The 23,961-nt window shown below is 46.8% G+C and overlaps 10 protein-coding genes across 10 annotated transcripts; 4 read left to right on the forward strand and 6 right to left on the reverse strand.

The window, feature by feature from the left end:
• Nucleotides 1–761: 761 nt before the first annotated feature.
• On the forward strand, nt 762–5,201 carry V1513DRAFT_419373 (uncharacterized protein). The gene is made up of 6 exons (XM_066895911.1): nt 762–1,326; nt 1,391–3,552; nt 3,603–3,750; nt 3,802–3,893; nt 3,944–4,160; nt 4,233–5,201. Exons 1-6 carry the CDS (start codon nt 914–916, stop codon nt 4,930–4,932), a joined length of 3,732 nt encoding a protein of 1,243 aa, XP_066751562.1. The 5' UTR covers nt 762–913; the 3' UTR covers nt 4,933–5,201.
• V1513DRAFT_472894 (acetyl-CoA carboxylase) lies at nt 5,122–12,326 on the reverse strand (the record flags this gene model as incomplete). The annotated part of the gene is made up of 5 exons (XM_066900176.1): nt 5,122–7,757; nt 7,811–9,298; nt 9,360–9,441; nt 9,498–12,140; nt 12,204–12,326. The coding sequence occupies 5 exons, from the start codon at nt 12,324–12,326 to the stop codon at nt 5,395–5,397; spliced, it is 6,699 nt and encodes a 2,232-aa protein (XP_066751563.1). The 3' UTR covers nt 5,122–5,394.
• Nucleotides 12,327–13,435: 1,109 nt separating this feature from the next.
• V1513DRAFT_451230 (histone-fold-containing protein) lies at nt 13,436–14,520 on the reverse strand. Its single transcript, XM_066898934.1, has 3 exons — nt 14,291–14,520; nt 14,171–14,203; nt 13,436–14,036 (listed from the first exon to the last, which is right to left on the reverse strand). Exons 1-3 carry the CDS (start codon nt 14,296–14,298, stop codon nt 13,766–13,768), a joined length of 312 nt encoding a protein of 103 aa, XP_066751564.1. The 5' UTR covers nt 14,299–14,520; the 3' UTR covers nt 13,436–13,765.
• Nucleotides 14,521–16,151, reverse strand: V1513DRAFT_419383 (uncharacterized protein). Its single transcript, XM_066895912.1, has 2 exons — nt 16,004–16,151; nt 14,521–15,908 (listed from the first exon to the last, which is right to left on the reverse strand). Exons 1-2 carry the CDS (start codon nt 16,071–16,073, stop codon nt 14,929–14,931), a joined length of 1,050 nt encoding a protein of 349 aa, XP_066751565.1. The 5' UTR covers nt 16,074–16,151; the 3' UTR covers nt 14,521–14,928.
• A 417-nt stretch (nt 16,152–16,568) lies between these two features.
• Nucleotides 16,569–17,719, reverse strand: V1513DRAFT_451237 (Sedlin). Its single transcript, XM_066898935.1, has 4 exons — nt 17,300–17,719; nt 17,142–17,230; nt 17,024–17,085; nt 16,569–16,967 (listed from the first exon to the last, which is right to left on the reverse strand). The coding sequence occupies exons 1-4, from the start codon at nt 17,393–17,395 to the stop codon at nt 16,789–16,791; spliced, it is 426 nt and encodes a 141-aa protein (XP_066751566.1). The 5' UTR covers nt 17,396–17,719; the 3' UTR covers nt 16,569–16,788.
• Nucleotides 17,668–19,013, forward strand: V1513DRAFT_404510 (Tim17/Tim22/Tim23/Pmp24 family-domain-containing protein). The gene is made up of 3 exons (XM_066895585.1): nt 17,668–18,125; nt 18,194–18,370; nt 18,448–19,013. Exons 1-3 carry the CDS (start codon nt 17,786–17,788, stop codon nt 18,606–18,608), a joined length of 678 nt encoding a protein of 225 aa, XP_066751567.1. The 5' UTR covers nt 17,668–17,785; the 3' UTR covers nt 18,609–19,013.
• V1513DRAFT_486703 (uncharacterized protein) lies at nt 18,893–19,988 on the reverse strand. The gene is made up of 3 exons (XM_066900504.1): nt 19,435–19,988; nt 19,209–19,375; nt 18,893–19,148 (listed from the first exon to the last, which is right to left on the reverse strand). Exons 1-3 carry the CDS (start codon nt 19,625–19,627, stop codon nt 18,990–18,992), a joined length of 519 nt encoding a protein of 172 aa, XP_066751568.1. The 5' UTR covers nt 19,628–19,988; the 3' UTR covers nt 18,893–18,989.
• Nucleotides 19,989–20,415: 427 nt separating this feature from the next.
• V1513DRAFT_460298 (serine-threonine protein kinase 19) lies at nt 20,416–21,086 on the forward strand (the record flags this gene model as incomplete). The annotated part of the gene is made up of 2 exons (XM_066899823.1): nt 20,416–20,617; nt 20,668–21,086. 2 exons carry the CDS (start codon nt 20,416–20,418, stop codon nt 21,084–21,086), a joined length of 621 nt encoding a protein of 206 aa, XP_066751569.1.
• Nucleotides 21,087–21,273: 187 nt separating this feature from the next.
• V1513DRAFT_486705 (inositol-pentakisphosphate 2-kinase) lies at nt 21,274–22,630 on the forward strand. The gene is made up of 2 exons (XM_066900505.1): nt 21,274–21,478; nt 21,530–22,630. The coding sequence occupies exons 1-2, from the start codon at nt 21,368–21,370 to the stop codon at nt 22,553–22,555; spliced, it is 1,137 nt and encodes a 378-aa protein (XP_066751570.1). The 5' UTR covers nt 21,274–21,367; the 3' UTR covers nt 22,556–22,630.
• A 92-nt stretch (nt 22,631–22,722) lies between these two features.
• Nucleotides 22,723–23,807, reverse strand: V1513DRAFT_384020 (uncharacterized protein; the record flags this gene model as incomplete). Its single annotated transcript, XM_066895158.1, has 2 exons — nt 22,723–23,095; nt 23,158–23,807. 2 exons carry the CDS (start codon nt 23,805–23,807, stop codon nt 22,723–22,725), a joined length of 1,023 nt encoding a protein of 340 aa, XP_066751571.1.
• Between the last annotated feature and the right edge of the window lie 154 nt (nt 23,808–23,961).

Raw genomic sequence — 23,961 nt, forward strand, 5'->3', positions numbered from 1 at the left:
AAGGATCAGGAAATTGAACAGAAACAAGCCAACACCTATAAAGCCATCGAAGTATAAAATTAGTCACTCTATCGATTGGGAGCGTAAGCACAATAAGGTGGTTGTCAATTCCAAATCTGATCCGATTTTGGATTCTTACAAATTGCTCACCGGCGACTATTCGGTTAATGCTGAGGGGTCTGTTGGTTTGTACTTCAGAACTACTCCTGTTGGGGGCATGACTGTTTGCATTGAAGGCAAATATTTAGAAGAGGCATGGAAGGTGTAATCCAGACTTCAGCATATTCTGAAATGCATATTTACTGTGGCTTGGTGTAGCTAGTCCAGACTGACTGTGAAATGTGGTAGGCATTCGATATGGCCTAGTTTTATACTTATTATTAAAGTGAATCATTGACGACAACTGAAATAGATTGCGTTAAATCTAGAGATATTACTACGTAGCAAGTAAATATAGTATATATGGGGGATATTATGGATTGTCATTGGTGTTTCACCCGTTTAGCAGGCATCCACTTGCCAAATAATTAACCTGCCGGAAAAAAATACATTTATGCAAACTGTTTAATTCTCCATTATTAATGAAGGGAGAATTGCGAAACGAAAGAAATGAATATGTAAGCCCCCCAGGAGTACACCATGGTTAGAAGTATGAGTTAATCTGTGTGAGTTTTGAGCTAGCGCACAATTATAGTTCTCGCAGTTCAGTGTTGACGTGTCGCCGCAAGTCGGCCATAGCCAAAGTTTGTTTACAGTTCCCAATTTGGAGACCATAACTGAACGTTGGGTTTTCGACGAGAGGCAGTGTGTCCCAGCCTAAACACTACGTAGGCTGCAAGTAGCAGCGTTGAGGCAATTTTACTCACTCATTTCAACTGGAATATTATTATTTTGAGCAGGATCAGTGAATATAATGGCCACTGCAATGGCCGGCAGCGTCTCACAATCCAAAGACCCCGTCATAGGGAGCTCGGTGAAGGTCGGTCACGGAAGGATCTCAAGTCAGCAATCCTCTGCTCAAAGGCTCGCTCATGTTCAAGCTGAATCCTTTCCTGAATGGGCGGACCCTGAGCTCTCGGAGGAGTGGATATCACAACCAAATTCACCTATGATATCGCCAAAGAAGACGAGTGATAGTGTAAGCTCGAGGGCGACAACGACATTTTCAGGTGAAGGTGAAGGCACAACGCGCATTTTGACCGACAAGAATCCTTTAAACGAGCAGAATAAGGCTGCGACGCCGGAATGGAAGAAGATGAGCAACCCCAGGGATTTTTTTAGTCCCATGACGTTAGAGCGGATGTTCCAGCCTACATTTGGCGACCTGTATGTTGAGACTTGCATTCGCGTTCTGGCCCGTCAAATATACTAAATTTGTGGTAATCTTTAGATCGTTTACCGGCTCTAAGTTGCGCCATTCAAAGGATACTCATTCACGATTAAAGGTTAGTTTATCGAAGTTGAAATCGGAATTGGATAAAGTCAGTCCCATACTTGGACCTATGCAGCCACTGCAACAAAATCGACTTGTTACTGTCGGCAAATCTGTCAAGGTACAACAGGATACAAAGGAGAATAGGCTTGCGTCTTCTCAGGATAGAAAGGAAAACAGACTAGCGACTTCTACAGTTGCCGTGGAAGGAATCGAAGATGAGAATGGGAATCCGCAGACTGCCAGAACAAATACCAATGACATTGAGCCAACCAAAGTGAGCAGTCCCCATCCACCTCAGCAAAAGAACTTCAATTTCACAGTCAGCAAGACAACGGACGCGACTCTGCCGCAGCCTGTTTCAGCGTCCAAGCTAAAGCTATTTCAGGCTCGGGATACGAATACAAAATCTAAACTTGAAGGATTAATTGACCGTTCGGAAGCGGCGGCGGCATATGAACAATTCGATAACGAACCCGATGAAAGTGTCGAGGTGAAGCCTCTATCTCCGGGCAAGGAGCGGACGCCCAAACGGCCGCGATTGGAGTTATCAAAGTCTCATGTAACGACGCAAGATTTCATGTCACAGGCAGAACATATCATGGACATGCTTAGGGGCCTGAAGAAGCCTGCCCATTCCATGCTTACCGACGGTGACTTTTCTCAACGACAGAGTGAGATGACTTCAGTATCACAAGGTCAATCAGACTACGAAAGCATATCTATTTCTCCGGAAAGGCGGAGAAAATACACAGTGAGACAAAATGAATCGTTGAATGACTCCATAGCCAGCAAAAGTGCACCTAGTGAGATTGCGCATTACAACGAAAATGAAGGATTGGATGAAGAAGAACTTCGCCCAAATAACGACATTTACTATGATTCCATTCGTAACAGGTACGAGACAAGCAGCACACAATTACGAACAGCTGCCGCAGCCGGGTCACAATCTAAGCACTCGCTTACTGAGGTTGTCATCAATCCTCTCTCGCCAATTCCGACCGCCGCCAACAGTCAACAACGATCACGAAACAAAGCCACCGTGCAGTTTGACAGGCCTGCTCAGGAGAGTCCGAGGTGGAAATCACAGAAAGCAATGCCGGCTACTAAGTCACCATCAAAGAGTGCTGCTACTCCGAACACCGGCCATCCGACGATGTCGTCTAATGCATCGAGCAAAAAGTCAACTAGTTCCGGAAGCCAAACCGAAGCCATGCAGGTCATTCTGAAGGAACAAGTGGAGAAGTATATACCGGTAAGCTTTGGATCTATGGTCTTTGATCGTCAGAATCATAGATGGATCAAGCGCAAAAAGAGTCCTGCAGGGAACGATGATGAAGATGATGTTTTCAAAGGAATTGAAGATCTCACCGATGGCGGGGCGGCGGGCAATTATTTAACGCAACAGGACAACCAGCCACAACATGAAGTTTTCATTGAGAAATATCGAAACTCGCTCCAACGCAGTTTATCTTCGCTCAAGGAGACATTAAGTCGGAAATCATCAAGCGAGTCACAGTTCAATTCTCGGAGTCAGTCGCCTCAGATACGTCAAGAGGTTACCAATATCAGAAACCAGAATCGAGGGCAGAACACGTATCGAAGCGTGTCGATGGTGACGAAGGAGACAATAGAGTCTACTCCATCGCCCCAGCAGCAAACGAATATGCGCCCTACCACTCTGGGTTCGAAGCCAGAAGTATCATTTGCACTTCCACAGAATGAACAAAGTTCACCTTATGCGCCGGACATATCATACATTAAATCTCGCCACGACGCTACTGCAGTTTCTCAGCTCGAGTCGTCGTTTTCTATCGCTGTTCAGAATCTCGTTAAAATATTGTCAGATATTCACCCCTTTGAACCATATTGGCAGGATATCACGATACTAGAATTGCAAGGTCGCAAATTGGAAACACTAGTTCGATTAGACGAATGGTGCCCTCAACTTTTGAATCTCAATGTGAACCAGAACAATTTGGGCTATTTGACTGGCGTCCCAGAATCTACGAGAGTTCTTCGAGCAGCACATAACAATTTTTCAGAACTGACTGCATTTGGGTTTTTATCCAATTTGCAATACTTGGACTTATCGAATAATCAGATGGAGACATTAGATGGTAAATCAATGATGCAGGGAGCTAGGTATATTTACTAACGTTGTGCTTAGGAATGTCACGACTAGTTCATCTGCGGGAGATCATTGTCGATAATAACGAACTTGTTAATATCGATGGAATTATGCAATTGGATGGGCTCCTTCGTTTAAGTGTCCGAGGAAATAAAATAAAGACGCTTAATCTTGAAAATTCGAATTTGTATGTGCATTAGCCACTTTATTTAGTAAACACCCGCTAACACTTGACCAGAGCTCGAATGGAAGATCTAGACATATCCTCAAATAAGCTCCGAGATATCTCTAGCCTTGAGAGACTCAAGAACCTCATGTTGCTCAACCTCGGTAAGGGTACTCAGTTATTATTATATGACAGTGATAGCTAATTATTGTAGACGACAACTTGTTGTCTGGCGTGAATCCAGACGGTTATTTGATGCGCCTGAGAACGCTGAAGATCTGCAGAAACGAGCTCAAAGAATTTGATGCTGCCGCTTTCCCGAACCTGAGGATCTTGTACCTCGATGACAATCGTTTACAGCGCGTATCTAATCTAAAGAAATTGCGATTACTAGAGAATCTGAGTGTTCGTGATCAGCACACTACTACGAAGTATGTCATCAATTATTGCCATGACAATGCCGCCAATTTCGGAAGTGATTCTAATGTTCTAACTTTTTGCAGTGAACTATGTTGCCCCCATTTGACAGATGTACGCAAGCTATATCTGTCCGGCAATAGACCCAAAGACTTGACGTTCCAGCAGCATTTCCTCAATCTGCAATCGTTGGAACTGGCCTCAGTACAGTTAAAAGAGCTTCCAGACCAGTTTTCTTCATTCGCTCGGAATTTGCGAGACTTGAACTTATCCTTCAATGAGCTTAGCGATATATCCAACTTGAAGCATATTCCTAAATTGCGACGCCTATATTTGATCGGAAATCAGATCAAACAAATGGAGCATCTTGCAAGCGTGATCGCAACTTTCCCGGCCTTGCAGGTACTGGACATGCGGATGAATCCACTTACATTGTCCTTTTATCCGCCGGTACTCACGGTTACAGACTCCAAGGATACACCAGAAGCGAACATTCTTGGCGCGCATCCACCGTCGCGGAAAGACCTTCATAGACAGTACAATCTTGTGATGTCACGTCAGGCGCAGTTGGCATGGGAGAAAAGGGACAGCCAGTTTGAGTCGCATCTCCCGAGGCTAAGTCTGATGAAGCGAAAGGCGTATCAGGGTTTAATGTTTATTTCGGCGCCTTCGTTGTTGTGGCTTGACGGCGCTTCGTTCACGAAGGATGCCATGTCGGAAATGAGCCGGATTTTGGAAAGGGTGACGCTGAATGTAGAGAGAGGGTCTATTAGCAAGAGAAGTTAGGATGACGTGGCTGCTACGCGCTGCCGGCATCATACACGCAAGCGGTAAGACTTTTCATTATTTACATTTTCTACGTTTTTTCTGCTCTTGGGCGAATATGTGTATTTGTAGCCGCGCAATAGTTCAGTGTATTCTACCTATATGTACAATAAGTTATCGTTAAATGGTGTTAAAATTTTGTTATTTTTTTGATGAGGAATAAGGAGTAAATCTTGTTAACGGACATTTCCGTCTTCTATAATGAATTTATTATATGATGTATCGTTATTATATTGACGTAATCGTGTAGCATTAATTCTCACTGACAAGCTATACGCAAAAACAATGTAAAGAACCACATAACGCGGACAGCATATCACCCATAAAACAGTGCAAAACAACAAAAGCATTCTCAAATCAAAATTTAATAACTATTATATTACACACATCGTCATTTCTTTCTCCTATCACATTTGAATCACCTTAATTAGAAGCCTGCTTGAAAATGGCATTTCGTTCCTCAGTGGACAAAGTCTTGAGTGACTCGACCAGGCCCTGCAAAGCGACATCCTTATCCGCGCGCACGAGAGCCAACAAGTCCTGGATCTTTGCATCCTTTCTAACCTGTTCGACTTTGCTGGTGATAGCGGCACCGGACTTCTCGATCCAGATTGCGACGTCTGAGTCGGAAGTTTCGTTGATACCAGCCTCCGCATACCAAGACTTCAATCGGGCAACGCGTTCTAGTCTCGTCGATTTCGGGTTCGCGGCCTCAAGATCGCGAAGAATATAGCTCTCGCTAACACGACGTCTAACACGCCAGTAGAAGAATCGTCTAGCCTCACGCCAGTGAAGGACTTCACGGATAGTTCCCTTCGCCTTCATTCGTCCTGCCCGGTCGTGCAAGTCGGCGAACTGTAAGCTGATCTGTCGGTAGATTGGCATCAATGTGCTTTCCCGCTCGCTCAACTTGACTTTAAGATCTTGAGCAATTGCCGGAGTAAGATCTTTCTTGTCGGCCTGGCGCTTAAGCGAGGCATAGACCGGATCGAGACGTGTCATGGTCTCCAAGAGACGGTCACGACGGTACTTGATGCCAACCATACCCTCGGGCTCCAACACACCGGCACGCGCCTCCTCATCCGCGTACATCTCCATCTGATCAGAGTTGATAGTGGGGTCGATAACAACCCACGAACCACCACGAAGCTCTGCATTCGGCGGAATGTATACGAAAATAGGCTGTTTGTAATCAACAAGCGCATCCACGATGAACGAACCGTACTTCAAGACCTCGTTGTACATATCACGCTGACCACCAGAGAAACCTCTCCAGTTGGCGAGGATTACGAGTGGAAGCTCCTCACCGTGGTTGAAATCGTTAATCGCCTGAGCGGTCTTAAATGCCGAGTTGGGGTACCAAACCTGGCCGGCTTCCTGGACGAGCATTTCTGTTGAATCGGGATTGGCAGGATCGGCGGGGAAAGTGTTCTCGACCGAGCGGACTTCAACGCCAATCACACCGACAGGGATACCACCTAAGCGCGCACGACCGACAACGACAGTTCGAGCCCAGCCACTAAGGGTCTCCTGGAACGAGTCTTTGTCGAACAAACCGTACTCGAAACCGCCCTCCTCGTCCTCGCGACCAGCGATGAGCCATCGGACATCATACGGGACCTGTTTGGGAGGAGCATACGTGACATCACGATCCCAGGTATCTGACGACGGATAAATCGGCAGCTGACCACCTTTCTTATAGGGCACGTATGACATCCACTCGATGATCTTCATGACACCAGCAAGGTCATCATTAGCCGTAAGATGCGAGACACCATTCTTGTACATGATCTGCGTGCCACCGAGCTGCAAATTCGAACTGTAAACCTCGCGACCAAGAAGCTTGTTGATCGCAGGAGCACCAGTAAGTATGATAGGCTGGCCCTCAATCTGGATCGCACGCTGTCCGAGACGGACGAGATAAGCGCCAATACCAACCGAACGGCAAGTGACCAAAGTAATCGTGAAAATGTCTTTATATGCCTTCGAAGTAGCGCCAGCAATGAGACCCGATCCACGAAGACACTCGACACCAAGTCCGTCTTCAGCACCGATAATGGTGGTGATGACATATCGCTCCTCGCCCTCCTCAACAATGCGTTCGGCAAGAACAGTCTTCTTGGCCGCATCCGAAAGACCGTTGTAGATCGCAGGCGTGAGATACAAATACTTGAATCCCTTTTCAGGATGGGAGGCATCGTTCCAGGCGACCGAGAACAATGACACAAATTCGTCCGCAACGCCAATACGTGCACCAGAGTTTGCAGACAGATAGATTCGGGGAATCCCAAGTTTGACGGCGAGCTGGGTCACAGTGTGGAAATACTTATCCTCCTGAGGACCAAAGGAGCCAATCTTGTAGGTGATATCGTTGGCAACAACGATGAATTGACGGCCCGTTGGATATTCAGGAGTGAGTGCCGTGAACAACCAGGCAACCATACCGCAAGTATTCGCACCTGGCTCTCGAGAAACCTCAGACAACTCTCCACTGTCATCCATGATAAGCTCCTTGTACGTAAGCACATTCTCTGGCGACTGCTGATGCGCTGCACGCCAACTAGCACGAATAGCCTGATTGAAAAGTTCAGGGAAATCGTACACGAATGTCGTGCCCATCAAGTGCGCCTTGTATCTCTTCGGCTGCAGCCATTCCTTGGTCGCGTATGGAGTCGTGATCGGGCGCAAGTGCATGTTACCTGTCTTACCCAACGACTTGAACACCCATTGGCCCTTATCATTCTTAACCTCCGTGTACAACTCACTCTGGACGACATAGCCCGACACTAATGACAATTAGCAGCAGCCACAACAAAAAGGTATTATGACAGAATCTAACCATTCGTGATAATCGCACGCAACGGGTACGGAACATTAGTCTCCGGGTCAGTGCACATAATCCGGATCTCTGCACCAGTAACTCTCAATCTCCACAATCTGCGTCCAAATCTCTCCAAAAACTGTCCAAATGCAGCCTCAACCTCTTCCGGTACCAAATGGAAAATCGGCGAAAAGTTGATGAAAATGTGGTTCATGTCCGTGTTATTAGGACCGATAACCTCGAGAGCGTCCAAAATGTCCGACATCAGTCGGTCGGTTTCCGAGATAAGATATTCCGACGTCGGAATTTCATCACGTAGACGTCCAGGTCTGACGATACCTCTCACGAAGAAACGCTTGTCGCTTGGAACGTCCTTGCCGATGGCCTGGTAGACATGAATGTTACGGTTATCCGTGAAAATCGGCTTATAGTTAAAGTTCGACAAACGTCCCAACTCTAGCTGGTACGCCAACGCAGGCTCAATATGTCGGATACTCTCGTCCTCGACGTAGTCAGGACCACGGAACGTAAAATAGCCAGGATACGAGCCATCATCGCGGCCACAAACGAATGTAATTCGTCGGATCGATCGAAGCAAGAACTCCTCCTTGTACTCATCGACAATGAACTTGATATCCGAGACAAGTGCAGCGTCGTCGGTTTTTGCCGTCTTGTGGATCAAAACGTTGCAGATATTGCTCAAAGACTCTGGCTTTGGCTGTGCTGGTCGTCGCTTCGAGTCCAAATCAGATTTAGTTGAGAACGAGATACCTCCCGCACCAGCTCGCTGTGGGAGGTAATCCAAAGCACGCGGGAGGACTTCGTCAATATCAGCAATATCAGCCACGGGAACAATCACACCGGATCGCAAGGACTCGCTGTCAGACTTGCTCATCATAAATGTGAGATCCGAAACCGACGCAGCACGCTGGAAATCAATACGCGAATCGCCTGACGGAGCGCCCTGTCCGACGATGTTGTAAGCGGGATTGCCGATAGCGGCAAGCAAAAACTTGAACGTGACGATGGGCACAAGGTCGCCTTCGTTGTGGTACTCGATGCTCATGACATTATACGCGCGATACGCACGACGGACGTAGAGCTCGAGTGCGGCTAATGTGACATAACGATCTGAGTGCGCGAAGAACTTTGGTAGAACGTCAAAAACGATGTACTGTGAGTCAATGACTTCTTTCAAGACATCAAATCTGGGAGCACTGTGCTCAAAGCCGACCTCACCGTATCGTGACTCGACAACAGAAGATCGCAATATGTGTTCGAGCTGGGCGGTTCGCTCCTCGAGAGATGGCAGTGCGCACTGGATCAAAAGTTCACGCGCCTTGAGAGCCACAGGGGCCGTGACACCTGAGTCAAGCTCCGTTAACCTCTTGAGAGCAGGACGCAAATATTTAGCGATCTCAGAAACCTCAGATCTGTCGGATCGAAGAGCGGCTAAGATTGCGAGGATAAGGTTGTTCTTAGCCCCGACGCGACCGTGAGAGAATACTAGTGACGTCAACATACTTGTACGGGAAAGCCGGCGCGACAACATATTAAATTAACATACCAGTCATGACAACCTTGAAAATGTCATCCTTGTTTTCATCTCGAAGTCCAAGAACAACATCCTCATCACGGATGTTGGCACCCTACAAACGTTAGTATGCTCGCGTCCATGACAGCAACACAAGAGTCTGCGGCTCACCGAAAACAATTTCTCCACAGCCAAATACTGTTCCAACAATTCAGCAATGACATGATACTCATGCGCTTTCAAACCAGACTGGTATCTCGTAGCGATGGCAACAAGAGGCTCGACCTGTTGCTTGAAGACAACTAGATCCTGCGGCTGGATGAACTCTTCGGCGAATCGTTCAATAGCGCGCAACAGCAACGTGGCCGGGAATTCGGCGTCCTTAGACTTGGCGCGGTTGACAAGACCGGAAAGAGTCCCGTCGAGCTTCTGCGGGATACGACTGTGAAGGGCGGAGAACTGAGCGTTCCACTCACTATACGGAAGCGCGTCGTCCTTTAATACTTGGTTCAAATCCTTGAGAGTAGACGCCATCAAGACCTGGTTGTCAAAACCAGCCAGAATGTTTCTGAGGGTGCTTAGCAACAAATTGAATCGCTGCGAAGGCTTGCTGCCTAGAACCAATGGCGAACCGAAATCAGGCAGTTGACCCTCGAAGGGCTTGGCGTGCTTGACACGGGATGGATCATCTAGAGCCAAAATTCCGAGAATATCGCCGGCCTCGAGAGTGGCTCCGGGCTGCTTGATCAATTGCACGATACCGTCCTCCTGGGCAATCAGGGGCATGTACATCTTCATTACCTCAACTTCAGCAAATGGCTGTCCGCTCTTGACATGCTCACCGTTCTCGACCAAGAACTTGACGAGCTTACCAGGGGAAGGAGTACGGAGCTGGGTAGGATCATTCTCCTGCTCCAACAAGCAAGTCTTGGAGTCGACGCTGAGTCTGGTGGTTCCAACTTCGTCCTTCCAGTACACGTTGTGGGACTTGCCTCCAAGCAAAAGCAAAAGACCACCGTCACTGAGTGATTTGACACCGACCTGGCACTTGGAACCGTTGATGAAAATCTGATACAAATCCAAGGACGATCGCGTGACAGTAAACTTGTATCGGTTGCCCTCGTAGATAAAGTCGACAGGGAACAAAGTTTTTAGGATATCCTTCGACGGGACCTGGCCCTTCTCAAGGGAAGTCTTGTACTCCTGGAAGCAAGCCTCTGAAGCAAGATGTGCCTTCGTAGCAGCGCCGCAGACCACAGCGACGACGGGATCCGGTCGCTCGGCTGTGAGCTTCTTGGAAATCAGCTCATCGAGCCATCCGGTCGTAATCTTGTTAGACTCGAAATCAGGAGTCTCAAGCAGCTTGATGAGATACTCGACCGTAGTGCGGAAGTCACCGCGAATAGACAATTCCTTCAAGGCGACAACCATGTGCTTGCGACTCGCGCTTCTGTTTTCGCCGAATGCAAAAATATGGCCAAACTGGGAATCGGAGAACGAGTGGATTCCGCCCTGATTTCCAACGGAGAAGTAACCCCAGACATTGGAGCTCGATCTAAAGTTCAGTTCGTGCATGACACCACTAGATGGCTTGAATCCTTCGCCAGGATCTTCGGACGTGATTCGGCAGGCCGTGGTGTGTCCCTTGGGCACTGGACGACGCTGAGTTTGAAGAGAGCCCTCCTTGGAGAAATCAAAGTCGATTTCGGTCGAAGTGTGAGGATCAACACCGTAAAAGAGCCGGATATCTCTGATTCGGTGGAGAGAGATACCCATGGCGACTTGGAGCTGAGCGGCAGGCAAGTTGACACCGGTGACCATCTCGGTAGTTGGATGCTCTACTTGAAGACGGGGATTGAGCTCCAAAAAGTAGAATTTGTCATCGTCGTGAGAGTAGAGGTACTCGACTGTACCGGCGGAGACATAGCCGACAAGCTGGCCAAGTCGAACGGCGGCCTGCTCCATGGCAGTGAATGTTGCCGGATTGGCCACAGTGACAGGTGCCTCTTCGATAATCTTCTGGTGACGACGCTGGACTGAGCAATCTCTGCCAAAGAGAGAGATGTTGTTTCCGTATTGATCGGCAAGCAATTGGACCTCAAGATGTCGCGCATTACCGGCAAGCTTCATGACGAAGATGGGAGATCCAGGGACCTCATTGGCGACCTGGCTGTACAAAGAATAGAAGTTGTCCTCGTTCTCGACCTTTCGAATACCTTTGCCACCGCCACCTTCGGAAGCCTTGATCATGACGGGGAAGCCGATGATGCGGGCCTTCTCGAGAGCCTCTTCCGCGCTGGCAGTGCAACCCTTTGCGTACGTCTCATCGGACACAGTGACGAGACTGGTAGTCGAATCAATCTCGACGTCGTCCACGCCGGTTCCGGACCAGGGAATACACGGGACTTTTGCGTGTTGGGCAACTATGGTGGACGAGATCTTGTCACCGAGAGATCGCATGGCGGATCCGGGGGGGCCGATGAAGACGATCTTCTTTGGCGACATGGCGAGAGATTCGGGAAGCTTTGGGTTTTCGGAGGCATGTCCCCAGCCGGCCCAGACGGCGTGGACGTTCATTCGCTCGGCGATATCGACGATGAGCTCGACGTTGGCGTAGTTGTTGTTGTTTGTTCCACCGGGAACTTCGACATACTGATCTGCCATACGGATGTAATCCGCGTTTGCCTTGAGATCCTCAGGCGTGGCCATGACGGTGAAGGAGATCGCGCGCTCGTCGCCGAAAGTCTCGTAGGCCCATTTCCGGACACTACGGATTTCCTTGACAGCGGCGATACCGTTGTTCGCGATGAGAACCTATAGATCGTCAGTCATGCTGGAATGGAAAATGTGAAAAGAGGAAACCGATTGATCACGCACTGAAGTGATGACGGTGTGACCACCATGATTTTGGACAAAATCTTTGACGGGGCTATTGGCCGCGACATCGACGGTGTTAAGGCCGATGAAGTGGGAGGGGAGGCTACTGGCCGCAGCAGACATGGTGCGAAACCGTAGCAAACTAGACGAGATGGCGAGAGAGACGCAAGTCGGGCCCGAAGCAGGATGACGAAGGGAGGAGGAACACGAGGAGAATGTCCGAGAAGAGGAAATGAGTCCCGCTAACAGGTAAGCCAACTTTCAGGAGCAAACCGGCGATGGGAGGAAAGATAAAAGGACGGAAACGACGACGAGGAAGAGCTGAGGACGGCGCGATGTCGGGCAGAGGACCAAAAAACGACGTCGGCTGTTGTGTACTCTTAACGCGTCTGTACCTCGAAAAATACCAGATACGCGATTTAGTTAGCAATTTACCCTGTATATGCACCGCATTAGGCATTAATTGTTATTTTAATTTGCAAAATTGATATCTGCCCCAATGTGCCGGCTGTCGGGACCGATGGCTTCGTGCGCAAGCTGCGCAAGTGATATGCCGTAACTGCGGCAAATTTGGCTACGTGCGGCTCAGAAGTGAGCGACGCGGTTGACCCAACAAACAGGTGCTCCCCCCCATCTCGCTCTCCAATTCTATGAATGAGCCGCTAATGTTGCCCACCATCCACCCCGTTGAGACCTTGGTAATTGCTCCAATTAAAATTTTATACAATGTCCGATTTATTACATGCCACGTTTTGCAATCTTCACTGGAAAAATAGTGGAATATTGGTATAATTTAAGGCGCAGTGATTCCTGAGCCGTTGACAGCAATAGGGTTTCGTGTTATTCGAGGTTTTTGTTGAACGTCATTGCGCGTTGTTTGGCCTTTTGGGGGGCGAGGACCGGATGCGACTTTTCGACTGGGGGCCCGCCACGTCCTCCACCTTTTTCTCCACCAGCTTTTCTTTTTTGGTCTGTGCTTGCGGGTCAGCGTTCACTTGACTTCCATTTTAACATAGATGAGATACAACGAGATGTTTTTTTTGCTGATCCTTAGTTAATGCAACTTCATTGTTGGGTTCCCGGATAATTATTATTATGTATAATTCCGATCGGCAAATGTTTCATCTTCTGAGACTGTCTTTGATTAGTACCGCTTTATCTTAATGAAAAGTGCACATTAGTTCCGATTTAGCTTCACCCGGAATAACCTACCTCGGGCTGCGTTGATGTCCCTATAGCTTACTATTATACATAATACTGACTATATAGTGGTACCATGCGGCATCATAAATATATCACAATCATAAAGACTAATTGTTATTTGGTATAAGGTCAGCCATTTCATTAACGTACAATTACAAATCTTAAATCCAACGCAATCAAAAAATCCGCACAACTTATTATAATATTGACTCCTAATCCTTTGGGTAATATTTAAACCGCAAATAAAACACATTAATCCACCAGGGGCGCCTACGCACACATTGAATAATAACAATTATGTTAAACCCAAATTACAATTCCAATACAGTCCCTCATCATCCTCACAATCATAACCGTGCTTAACCACCGAAACCGTACAATGTGCGGCCCTGTCTCTTGAGGGCGTACACAACATCAAGAGACGTCACGGTCTTACGTTTGGCGTGTTCAGTGTAGGTGACGGCATCGCGGATCACGCTCTCTAGGAAAGATTTGAGGACACCGCGGGTTTCTTCGTAGATCAAGGCTGAGATACGCTTGACACCACCACGGCGAGCGAGACGTCGAATAGCGGGCTTGGTGATACCCTGGATATTGTCTCGTAGAATTTTACGGTGTCGCTTGGCACCACTACTCGATTGTCAGTATTAAGTTGAACTTTTGAGAATGTTGTGGCGGTGCAGAATATGCTGGCGGTGCAAAGTCATGTGCCGTTGTGCACCGCCACATTTAAGACCACACCACCATCACGAACTCAGACTCACCCTTTACCCAAGCCTTTTCCACCTTTGCCACGTCTGCAATCAAAACCACCCGTTAGCAATCACGTACTACAAATATCAAAGTCACCTTTAGATGGCATCCGAATGATGAGATAGACTTACCCAGACATGTTTTACTACAGAAAATAAAAAAGTTGATAAAAAAAAAAAGGTGCGGATGGACTCAATAACCAGAGTACAAGAGGTTGAGAAAAATGCGTAGAAGAGTTGTGTGGCAAAAGAGAATGAATATAAGTGTAGGCACGAGGGGGTGCGTGGGTATTTATAAGTGGGAGTGCAGCGAGATCCCATCAACAGCCAAGCGCGGCGTTGCGTTGAAACTCATCAACGGACTTACCTAGCGCATCATCAAAAAAATGAAAATAATTACTTACTGACCTGAGAGCGTTGAGGAAGGAGGGCAAAGTGCTGCGGTTGCTGGCGAATCAACGGGCACAATTGAGCAGACTGCCAAAACTCAGAAAAAGGTTGTCAAATTTTGGACACTTTTGCGTTTCGTTGGAATCGTGGTTTAATATTATTAACTCGCTAAGCCACCTGACCCTCGTTGTTTATTCAACGCGCGACACGTAGGACTTCAAGGGCTAGGGTTTGCCCACAACATCTTGCAGTTATCTCTTTGTCGGTCGATGGATTCTCTGGCGTTCTTAGTATTGTCGACTTTGAGGACTTTGAGGACAGCAGGACTTGTAATTCATCATCATCATCATCAATGAAATACAATCTATCTAACTGTACATCTATTCAATACCATACAACTCCTTCAACTTGTACTTCAGCTTAACTGCATCAAGCTCGTCCTGCAACTTCTTACGCTCATCTTCCTCAACCCAGCTCATATCAATAGCATCCTGAGCAATCTTCACCCATTCCGCAACGCTGAGTCCCATCTCCTTCTCAACAGCGTCGTAATTCTCCTCAATATAATTGCTGCCAAAGTATGAAGGATCATCACTGTTGAAGCAGATTTTGCAGTTGGCATCAAGATACTGTCGAATCGGCGAATACGGAATAGAATCGGTAACCTTCAACAAGACGTTTGAAATCGGACACATAGTCACCCCGACCTTCTTATCCGCGAGAAGCTTGACCACTTCAGGGTCTGTTCGCGCACCGATACCGTGGTCACAGCGCTCAATGCCGAGAAGTTCAATAGAATCTCTGACGTACTCTGGCGGACCGATCTCCCCAGCATGAGATGTAACGTGCCAGCCCTGCTCCTTCGCAAACTTGAAAATATCAACATACAGCGATGGTGGGCATCCTGCCTCGCTCGAACTCATGCCAATGCCCTTGATGTACTTCTTGAACTCCACAGCCTGCTTCAACAAGTCCATCATATTCTCCGGCGAGAAGTGACGCAACAGACAAAGAATCAAGTCGCTAGTAATTCCGAAATCCTTCTCGGCCTGGACACAGCCTTCATGCAACCCCATGACAATTTCCTCGAGATGGACGCCACGGTTGGTGTGCTCCTGCGCCTCGAAGAACAGTTCCGCATGACGGAGGTTGCTAGTGGAAACCCGCTTGAAGTAGGCGTAGATTAAATCGTAGAAATCACGGCGGGTGCGAAACACCTTGTGTCCCAAATAGTATAGGTCCAGAAATTCCTGCAAGCTGTTGAACACAGAAGCCTTGCGAATGTCTTCCGGAGAATCAAACGGAATCGGAACATTATTTCGCTTGGCGATTTCAAACATCAACTCAGGCTCAAGCGATCCTAGGTAATTGATTAGAAGTGTCCAATTTTTATAGCGCGAGAAGACTGGCAACTTCTCGCATCCTTCAAGCCCGCTCGTCCTTATCGGTTCGTACCTTCGAGATGCATATGCAATTCGACCTTTGGCAAGTCATGAATGAATTGCAGCTTCGTTTTCTTGTCCATTGCGAATTCTGTTTAGTAATTGATTCCAGTAATCCAAATACAAATAGTCTAGTCGGGCGACTGAGAGAGGAGAGCTGCCGCGGTCTCTGAGAACAGTGCCTTAATACAGTTCATATTGGCTTGCGGGGGTACGGACTGTTACCTGCGTACTGATCGTACCTTGACTCGCAGTTTGAGTCGACAACGCACTTATCGGTTTTCCTCGGCCGCCGGCGGGGAATATATCTACGTAAAGTACATAAATCTGTACGTTTAATTCTGTAACTGCACAAATATTGTACAGTTATGTCATTCCGTCGGGGCTTCTAAGAAGCGATAAGGGACGCTTGCATATACACTTCAGATCCCCATGATTTAAGTTCTCTCAAACCCTGTTAACACTCATGACCATGGCTGACCCTATGCCTGATTGTATTCGTTATTTGTATCTGTATGGCTATGGTATATGTCAGGGAACGTGCCATAGCAATTTTAATGTTAGCTTCAGTAGAAGATATTCAGTATATGTCTATGACGTCGACTTGTCTCCACTAGCGATCGCAACAAATGCAAGTATCATTCATAACATGAAAGATCAAAAATATATATAGTATTTACACTTAGTTCAGGTTACGCCTATTCACAACAACCCGTACCAAACCAGATGCCGAAAACGAAACGCCGTGCTGCCCATTTAATGCTGCGGTTTCCTGTATCATATATGCCCAAACAAAATCTACAAATACTTTTTCGCCAGCATTTTTACCCTCTGATCAAACACTGCGCTCGTAATAGGCTGGTCCACGGAATAAAACGGCGACATCAATGTTTTAACATATAAATCGTGCAAGTCCACGAAAAATTGGCGTATAACATCATCTGCTCTTGTCTCATGAAGTAGAAGAAACTTGATGTCTATCACGAGGTTACCAAATCAATAATGCCGATGTCGTAGGACAAGTGCAACTTACTTCCAGCGGTCATGTATGAGGATATTAGGTAATTGTAAAATTTGTCAATAACTTTGAGGTGCCTGGGAGATGGTCAGTAAATACCGCATTGATTAGTGCTACCGCTACTGTCACTTACATTACATTTGTATTCCACTGCATCTCCTCGACAATATCTAACGACGAATGAACGATGAATGGGCACAATTGCTTCATATCCGCAGAAAACTACACAGCCGTTAAAATAGCTTCCCAAGAAAGCAGGCCCATAGCCGGCTCATAGATCGAATCATATACCTTTGGTTTTCCATCGCCCCCCTGACGATACGTGCCGAACTCAAGATCATATACCGCGTTGTCTCTCGTACCAATAATTGCTAGATAAAACGACATCGTGACAAATTAAGTACCTCAGTTAATTAAATATCTCGTATTCCTTCGGAACGAGGCGATTGGTAATTAAAATCACTGCCCAAATATAATGATTGTTGTTGCGGACCTAGCAGCATCACAAAGCAAGTACGAAAGCCAGAACGACATCTTGGATACGCCACAAATCGTCTAACTGTACGCAGAGAAATCCATAGGCGTCACAGTTCTGGGCGTTGCCATCCGTTCATGTTCGCGCGCGGCGACGTCACGGAACTTAAAATGTGAGGCTTAGAGAAGTTTCCAACCAACTTGCCGAAAATTTCAAAAAATTTATTTCGAAACGCCATCAACCCGCGAGACTTCGGCTCTACTTGCACACAAACTCGCATCCAAGATAGTGAGAATAGCAACATGGTCTGGCCATTCGGAGGTTCAAAAAAGGATACAGAGAGCCTGCCTTCACCGGTTACATCGAATGAGCCACTAGTAGTCGATAGAGCACCGACGACTAGTGACTCCAGCACGGCACCGTTGGAGTCAAAAGCGCCCTCACCAGAGCTGCCGACATTTTTATCGGCAGAGTCATTTGATGTCTCGAAGTTGCATCCACTGGCTGGGTTGGACAAGGCATTGGAGGCACTGGATTTGGAGGATGATGCATTGAGCGACTTGCCCGGATCAAAGGGTTTTCTCCCGTCCAGAGGATGGTCTGACGACCTATGTTATGGATCCGGCACAATGTACATGAGCGGTGTGTTTAACTTCAACAGATGTTGTTAATCCTTTAGGAGCACAGTAAGTCTAACGTTTGGGTTTTAGGTCTTGCTCTCGGTGGCGCCTACGGTTTAGCTGAAGGGCTACGGCAATCCCCGACCAGCGCGACTGCAAAGTTGAAGCTCAACTCTGTCCTCAACGCAGTCACACGACGTGGCCCATACCTTGGTAACTCGGCCGGGATTCTCGCTATATCATATAATGTTTTTAATGGTTTGTTCGGTATGTATCTTGAAGTTGCAGGTTGCAACCTAGTGGGAACCATTTTTTTGGTTAACCTTTTATCTGTTGCTATATAGACGTCTACAGAAGCTACCACGATGCATACAATTCTATTGGTGCTGGATTCATAACCGGCATTCTGTATAGATCGACAAAAGGCATAAAGCCGATGGCTATCTCGGGCGCTCTCATGGGTACAGCTGCCGGCGTTTGGAGTTATCTAACGAGTGCAATTTGAAACAAAATGGGTATTTGGTTCGGTTTTTGATGTATATTGTGGTTTCCCTTTGCGCTTTTGTTACCTATATCAAATTACAACACGTCGTGTAATTGTAAGCTCCTTAGGGTGGGTGATTGTTAGACCTACAGTTATCGGTTTCTCTTGTTAGATATTGTATAACACACCGTTTGTGTCAGGCAACGGCCACGAACTCCAATCATCTTGTATCTACTAGTGTTTCCCATCGACATGGGTACTACTCTTAATAGTGATCAGCTTACTAATAACAATCACAAACATTAACCACATAACTCTGTAATTTATTATACACGCCTCTGCTCTACTTTTTACAGACAGTATGCGATGACATTTATACACATTGGAATAGTATGTTTGTGCTCAATGAACATGTTTGGTCTTTTGCTTCTTTTCTTTTTTCTTGCCAACAGATTCTGGTTGGCTACCATTTTCAGCAGCTGCAGCAGCTACTGCTGCTCTCTGCTTCAGCATAGGTCCAATGAACGAGGTGTACGCCATATATGTTCCGTAAACCGGAATCTATTTTCACGTAAGTAATTCAAGAGACACGACTTCTTAGTTTGGGTAGTCCGAACTCACCACTAAATAAAATACCCACACCCAGCTCCGGCCGATAAGAAATCCAAGCATGTCGCAGGCCCACGTTACATAGACAACATCCCATAACCATTCTGTCAGCCCCGCTTGGCTGAGATCTTCACCAGGATAGATCAGGGAGCCGTTTTGCTGAGAGTATTTCGGGCGGCCTAAACACACCGATTAACATAAAATTATATAAACATACTATATGCGCTGCAAAATGTACCTATTTTATCCAGCTGATATTCTATGATCCATGCTGGCAGTGAAAGGATGAGATATGATGTTATTGACCTCGGTCGTCTGAACAGTAAATATGAGATAATATACAGCGCGTTGATGATCGCAGATGCCGTGTGGAGGTTCTTGATAGCCGTTAGATTAGCCTGTGCTTGTTTCTTAGTTGATGCGTTCGCCATGTCTATTTAATTCAAGAAATTAATAGTTGCAGATGTCCGAAAGCAGTTCGTAGCTGCTGGCGTAATCTTTCTTTACGGTGAGGTCGAACGATAGTGTTAGTAGCTCTCCAAAGAGAGAGGATGTAAAGGTCTCGATGACGTTGATGAATTCACAGGGGGTGATGCGCAAGATTATGTGCAAAGCGCCGTGCTACTTACGCGATGTCAAACAACATTTGGTGGACCCGAGTCAAAACTTCACGGCCGCTGCGAAAATATCGACATTTACGAGGAGTAGACAGGCATATGTTGATCACACGCGGAATGACCTAATAAGACGTCATGTCTGTCAGGCTAACTGCATCACTGTCGTCGACAGTCCGCAGAAACAAACGGAAGCGCGATATTCTGGGATCCGAGGTCCTCCACGCGGCTGAAATTGAGCAGGATGGATCTGCTGGCGGAACGGACTCTGACATGTCCGGGTCTGCAAAGAGGAGGGAACAGAAACTGGAAATCACAAATCTGATTGTTGCTATCGGTTGCTAATTATTTTTATTTTGCATATTTGCGTGGTATGGTTACAGTGGCTAACCGTATATTCTAGAGGGCGAAATGGCAAAATTGTCGGATATTACTATTGGCATAAGAACTGTCCTGTCAAGGATGTGGGATGTCGTGCCAGAGACCGGTACTCGACTGAATAGGGATGGAATCGCAGAATTGTTGCGTTTTCGCAAAGTAAGTGGATGTTCCGCTACAGAAGGCTATTCTAATATTCGATCTGGTAGTCCATACCACCAATCGTCATGATATCTCACTTGCACGCCTTATTCCCGTCTGATCCAACATTTATTGACCGAGAACTTCAACGTGTTGCAGAGAAGGGGCTTGTTAGAAAAATGGTCGTCAATCAAAATGCCGGCGACATGGTTATTGAGAGTAAAGACTACTTCCGGATTCTCCGCGAAATGAAGCACACCGACAAAGTTTCTAATGTCGGGGCTTTTGGTACGATTATTGTGTTTGGTGTTTGGCCTACCGGCTAACAGAGGTACCAGACAAATTCGAAGACCTTCTGAAATCGAAACCTGCAGTCACGCGGCTCTCGAAGGAAGACCTTGCTGAAGCCGCCATAACAGAGGAAGAAGGGATCCGCGACCTCCTAAGTGTCGGTTTTCTAGTTCTTTCAGGCATTCCCGGCGTGTACCTTATTTCGATCCCAAACGTAGGCTCATTTCTCAAACTGGCTTTCCGTACTCGGAAGTGGATGGTCAATATTCTCGCCAAAACAAAGTGGAAGGAAATGCTTGAAAAGTTGATTCACGAACGGTGGGATGCCAATGTAAAGGCACGCTGGCGAGAATTTAGAGGAGTTAGATTTGAGTGGGTGATGATGGAAGTAAAAGGCGGTGGATGGTGCGAACCATTTGGAACGCCTGGTGGACGTGGATGGAAGTTGACCGGGAAGAAAGAATAGTGTATATACTTTATCCGGATTGTAAATATCTAGACTGCGTTGGCAATTCTGTATATATGGGTTTGAGTTAATATATTGGCTTGATATTGGCTAATGTAATAAATCGCTTGTCGAAAATTATTGACTGTGGAACAGAAGTTGACCCTATTATTCAGGGGTAGGTGCTGCGTGATTGTGCCTGTTGAGGAATACCTTGCCGGGCCATACAAACAATACCGCATATTGAGTTGAGATCTCATGCAAGCTTTTACTTTAGTATTAGAGGTCATCTTCATCGAAGCATGAGCAACTTAGCCGAGTCAGCAACAGCTGAGATCACGGATGCCTCTTCACTGACATTCGTCGCCGAAGGCGCCGCCAACATCATTTACAAAATCAGCGACCATCGAAACGTAAGATTACTTCACTAACGATAATTCCCATATTGCTAATTATTCAAACAGTCAGTCTATCTTCTGCGACTTCGCAAGAAGCTGCCGTCTCACCCTTCCACTCTCGACGTGTACTTCTTCAACCGTGATCACATACTTCCACTCTTCGCACCCGACATGGTCGCGTCCATGCAGCTCGTCAAACTCGACGGGGCAGTTCTTCAGCAATTAAACAAGGAACTTGATGTTCTCGAGAGTGAGGGCATCCGGGATCAAAAACGTCACGGCACAGTACTAGACACCAGTGAATCATACGGGATCTTAGTCGAGAACATGACAGCTGAAAGTGTACGCTCAGATCTCCCCATGAAGTTCTCGGGACGCGAGGAAATAATGGGCAGTAGTGGGGTGCTGAGTTATGCGGTCCGAGAAGATCGAGGAAAGAAATTAGAAGTCTCAGTGCTGGAATTTAAGCCAAAGTGGCTGATCCAATCAAAGGACGCACCTGCGAACTGGAAATATTGCCGGACTTGCGCATTACGTCGGTATCGAGCAAAAGATGCATCTGAATATGTTTTTTGTCCGCTGGACTTGGTTTCTGGGTCACGACAACGAGTGGAGAAGTCGGTCCGTGCCCTGTTGCCTAACCAGCTTAATATCAAAACTGGGACGATGTTGACAGTGGAGAGATTACGGAGGATACTAACTGACTTCATTATAAATACTGAAGTGTTTAAGACTTTAGCGCATATACAAGACAAGATGGACAAGAATGGAATAATAGATGCATCTGGCTCGGAAGAATCTACGGATTTTCTGACTGCGATGACGGTGAGGGACTGCACCGCATTCGTGCGGATTATATATTCCGAGTTGAACGAAGACAAGACCAGGGAGACTAAAGAATGCAATGCTGACGGACGTAGCACACATATAGAAGTTGACGGCTATTATTTTGCGGTCAGCTGTCGGTTAGCTGACCTGGATATCAAAGACGGAAGTGGGACGAAAAGTGCATATTGGCAAAGTATCGAGAACAATTTAAATGCAGGTGGCTGGTATACCTCCGACGACGCTTTAGTTGCGCCGTGCAGGTAGTTAGAGCGAATAAAATCAACTTTTTTTCATGACAAACGCAAAGATGACAATATTATATAATAAGTCACTGTCATGCTATCCAAAAAAAATTCCAATATACAACAAGCCTAAATTAACGCTCGACAAGACAAAAATGATAGTACATACATGCCACACCGATATGTTGCCTATGCCTTTCTGACCTGCTTGCTTCGCATCCTTCTGAGCTCCTTCTCCCGCTCCTTCAGTTGCGCCTTTCGCTGCTCCTCGGCCGTCAACTTAGAAATTTCCTGCTTCTGGTCTCTCTTCTCTTTGGCACGCTGCTTAGCGAGCTCCTCAGCTTTCTCATCATCAGCGACCTTCTTTAATTTCCGAATTTCGTCTTCACGAGTGGCCTTCAACTTTCTCGAGACCTCTGGCCTCCAATGAGCCTTGGCGACCGCAACATCGATAGTGTTGAGGAACGCGTTGAGGAGTTGCGCGGTGCTCTGCTCTTCTTCTGGAGTCTTAGCGATTTTGACAGAAAGAAGGGCCCGCTTTGTAGGGATATATTCCTCCACACTAAAATTATGTTAGAGACAAACAGGCCCAGTGGGTGACTAAACTAAACAGGTGGGACATACCTCTTCGGTCTGTCGACAGGCAGGTCACTGATGACCAGGTACTGCAACACACTCTCGGCAGCCTTGACAGCAGCCAAGAGTTCTGGGGTGAAAAGAGTCTCAGTGATCTCAGCAGACTCAGACATAACAGTGCACGAAACCGGCAACTTGGGATGATCTGTAGTCTTTGTGAGCGACAGATCGTAGCTATCCTCACGCACACGCTTCATGATGTCCTTGTTGACAATAGCAAAGACAAAGCCGTCGTAAGATGACTTGTCGGAGTCAGTCGGTCTCGCGACGATTTCCACGAGGTCTTTCGGTGGTTCGGCACTGAAGAGGAAAGAGAACACGTAATCGAAGGCCATCATGATGATGTTGTGCCTGGTAAGCATAGTGATCTTTCCATGAATCATACTGATGTTGAGACGACCAGTAGTATAGAAAACGTAATCAACAGGGCTAATTCGCTTGAGGTACTTCGACACGGGGATACTGGAACTCTCCATTGTCGTGACGCTTTCTTCGAATCCGACCTGGAAAAACTGGGATCGAAGAACCTCGAGCTGAGATTTCATCCAGTTTGTCGCCTTTCTCTTGTTCCAAGAATTACCAATCACATGAAGTGCGATAAATGCGACAACAATGGCAAAGAACCAGATCTCGTTCATCCAGTTGTAGTTCCATACTCGAGACAACAACGGTAGAGCATAGAACTGCTCTAAAGTCATGTTATTTCGCAATGGGGGCCTAGTTATCATGTTAGCAATGTGGTCCGTTAACGCAATTACTTAAAGCGTACCCATTGAGAGACCTAACTTGATG

This window comes from Lipomyces chichibuensis (assembly GCF_038497645.1).
Source record: "Lipomyces chichibuensis strain CBS 12929 unplaced genomic scaffold V1513scaffold_39, whole genome shotgun sequence".
NCBI lineage: Eukaryota > Fungi > Ascomycota > Lipomycetes > Lipomycetales > Lipomycetaceae > Lipomyces > Lipomyces chichibuensis.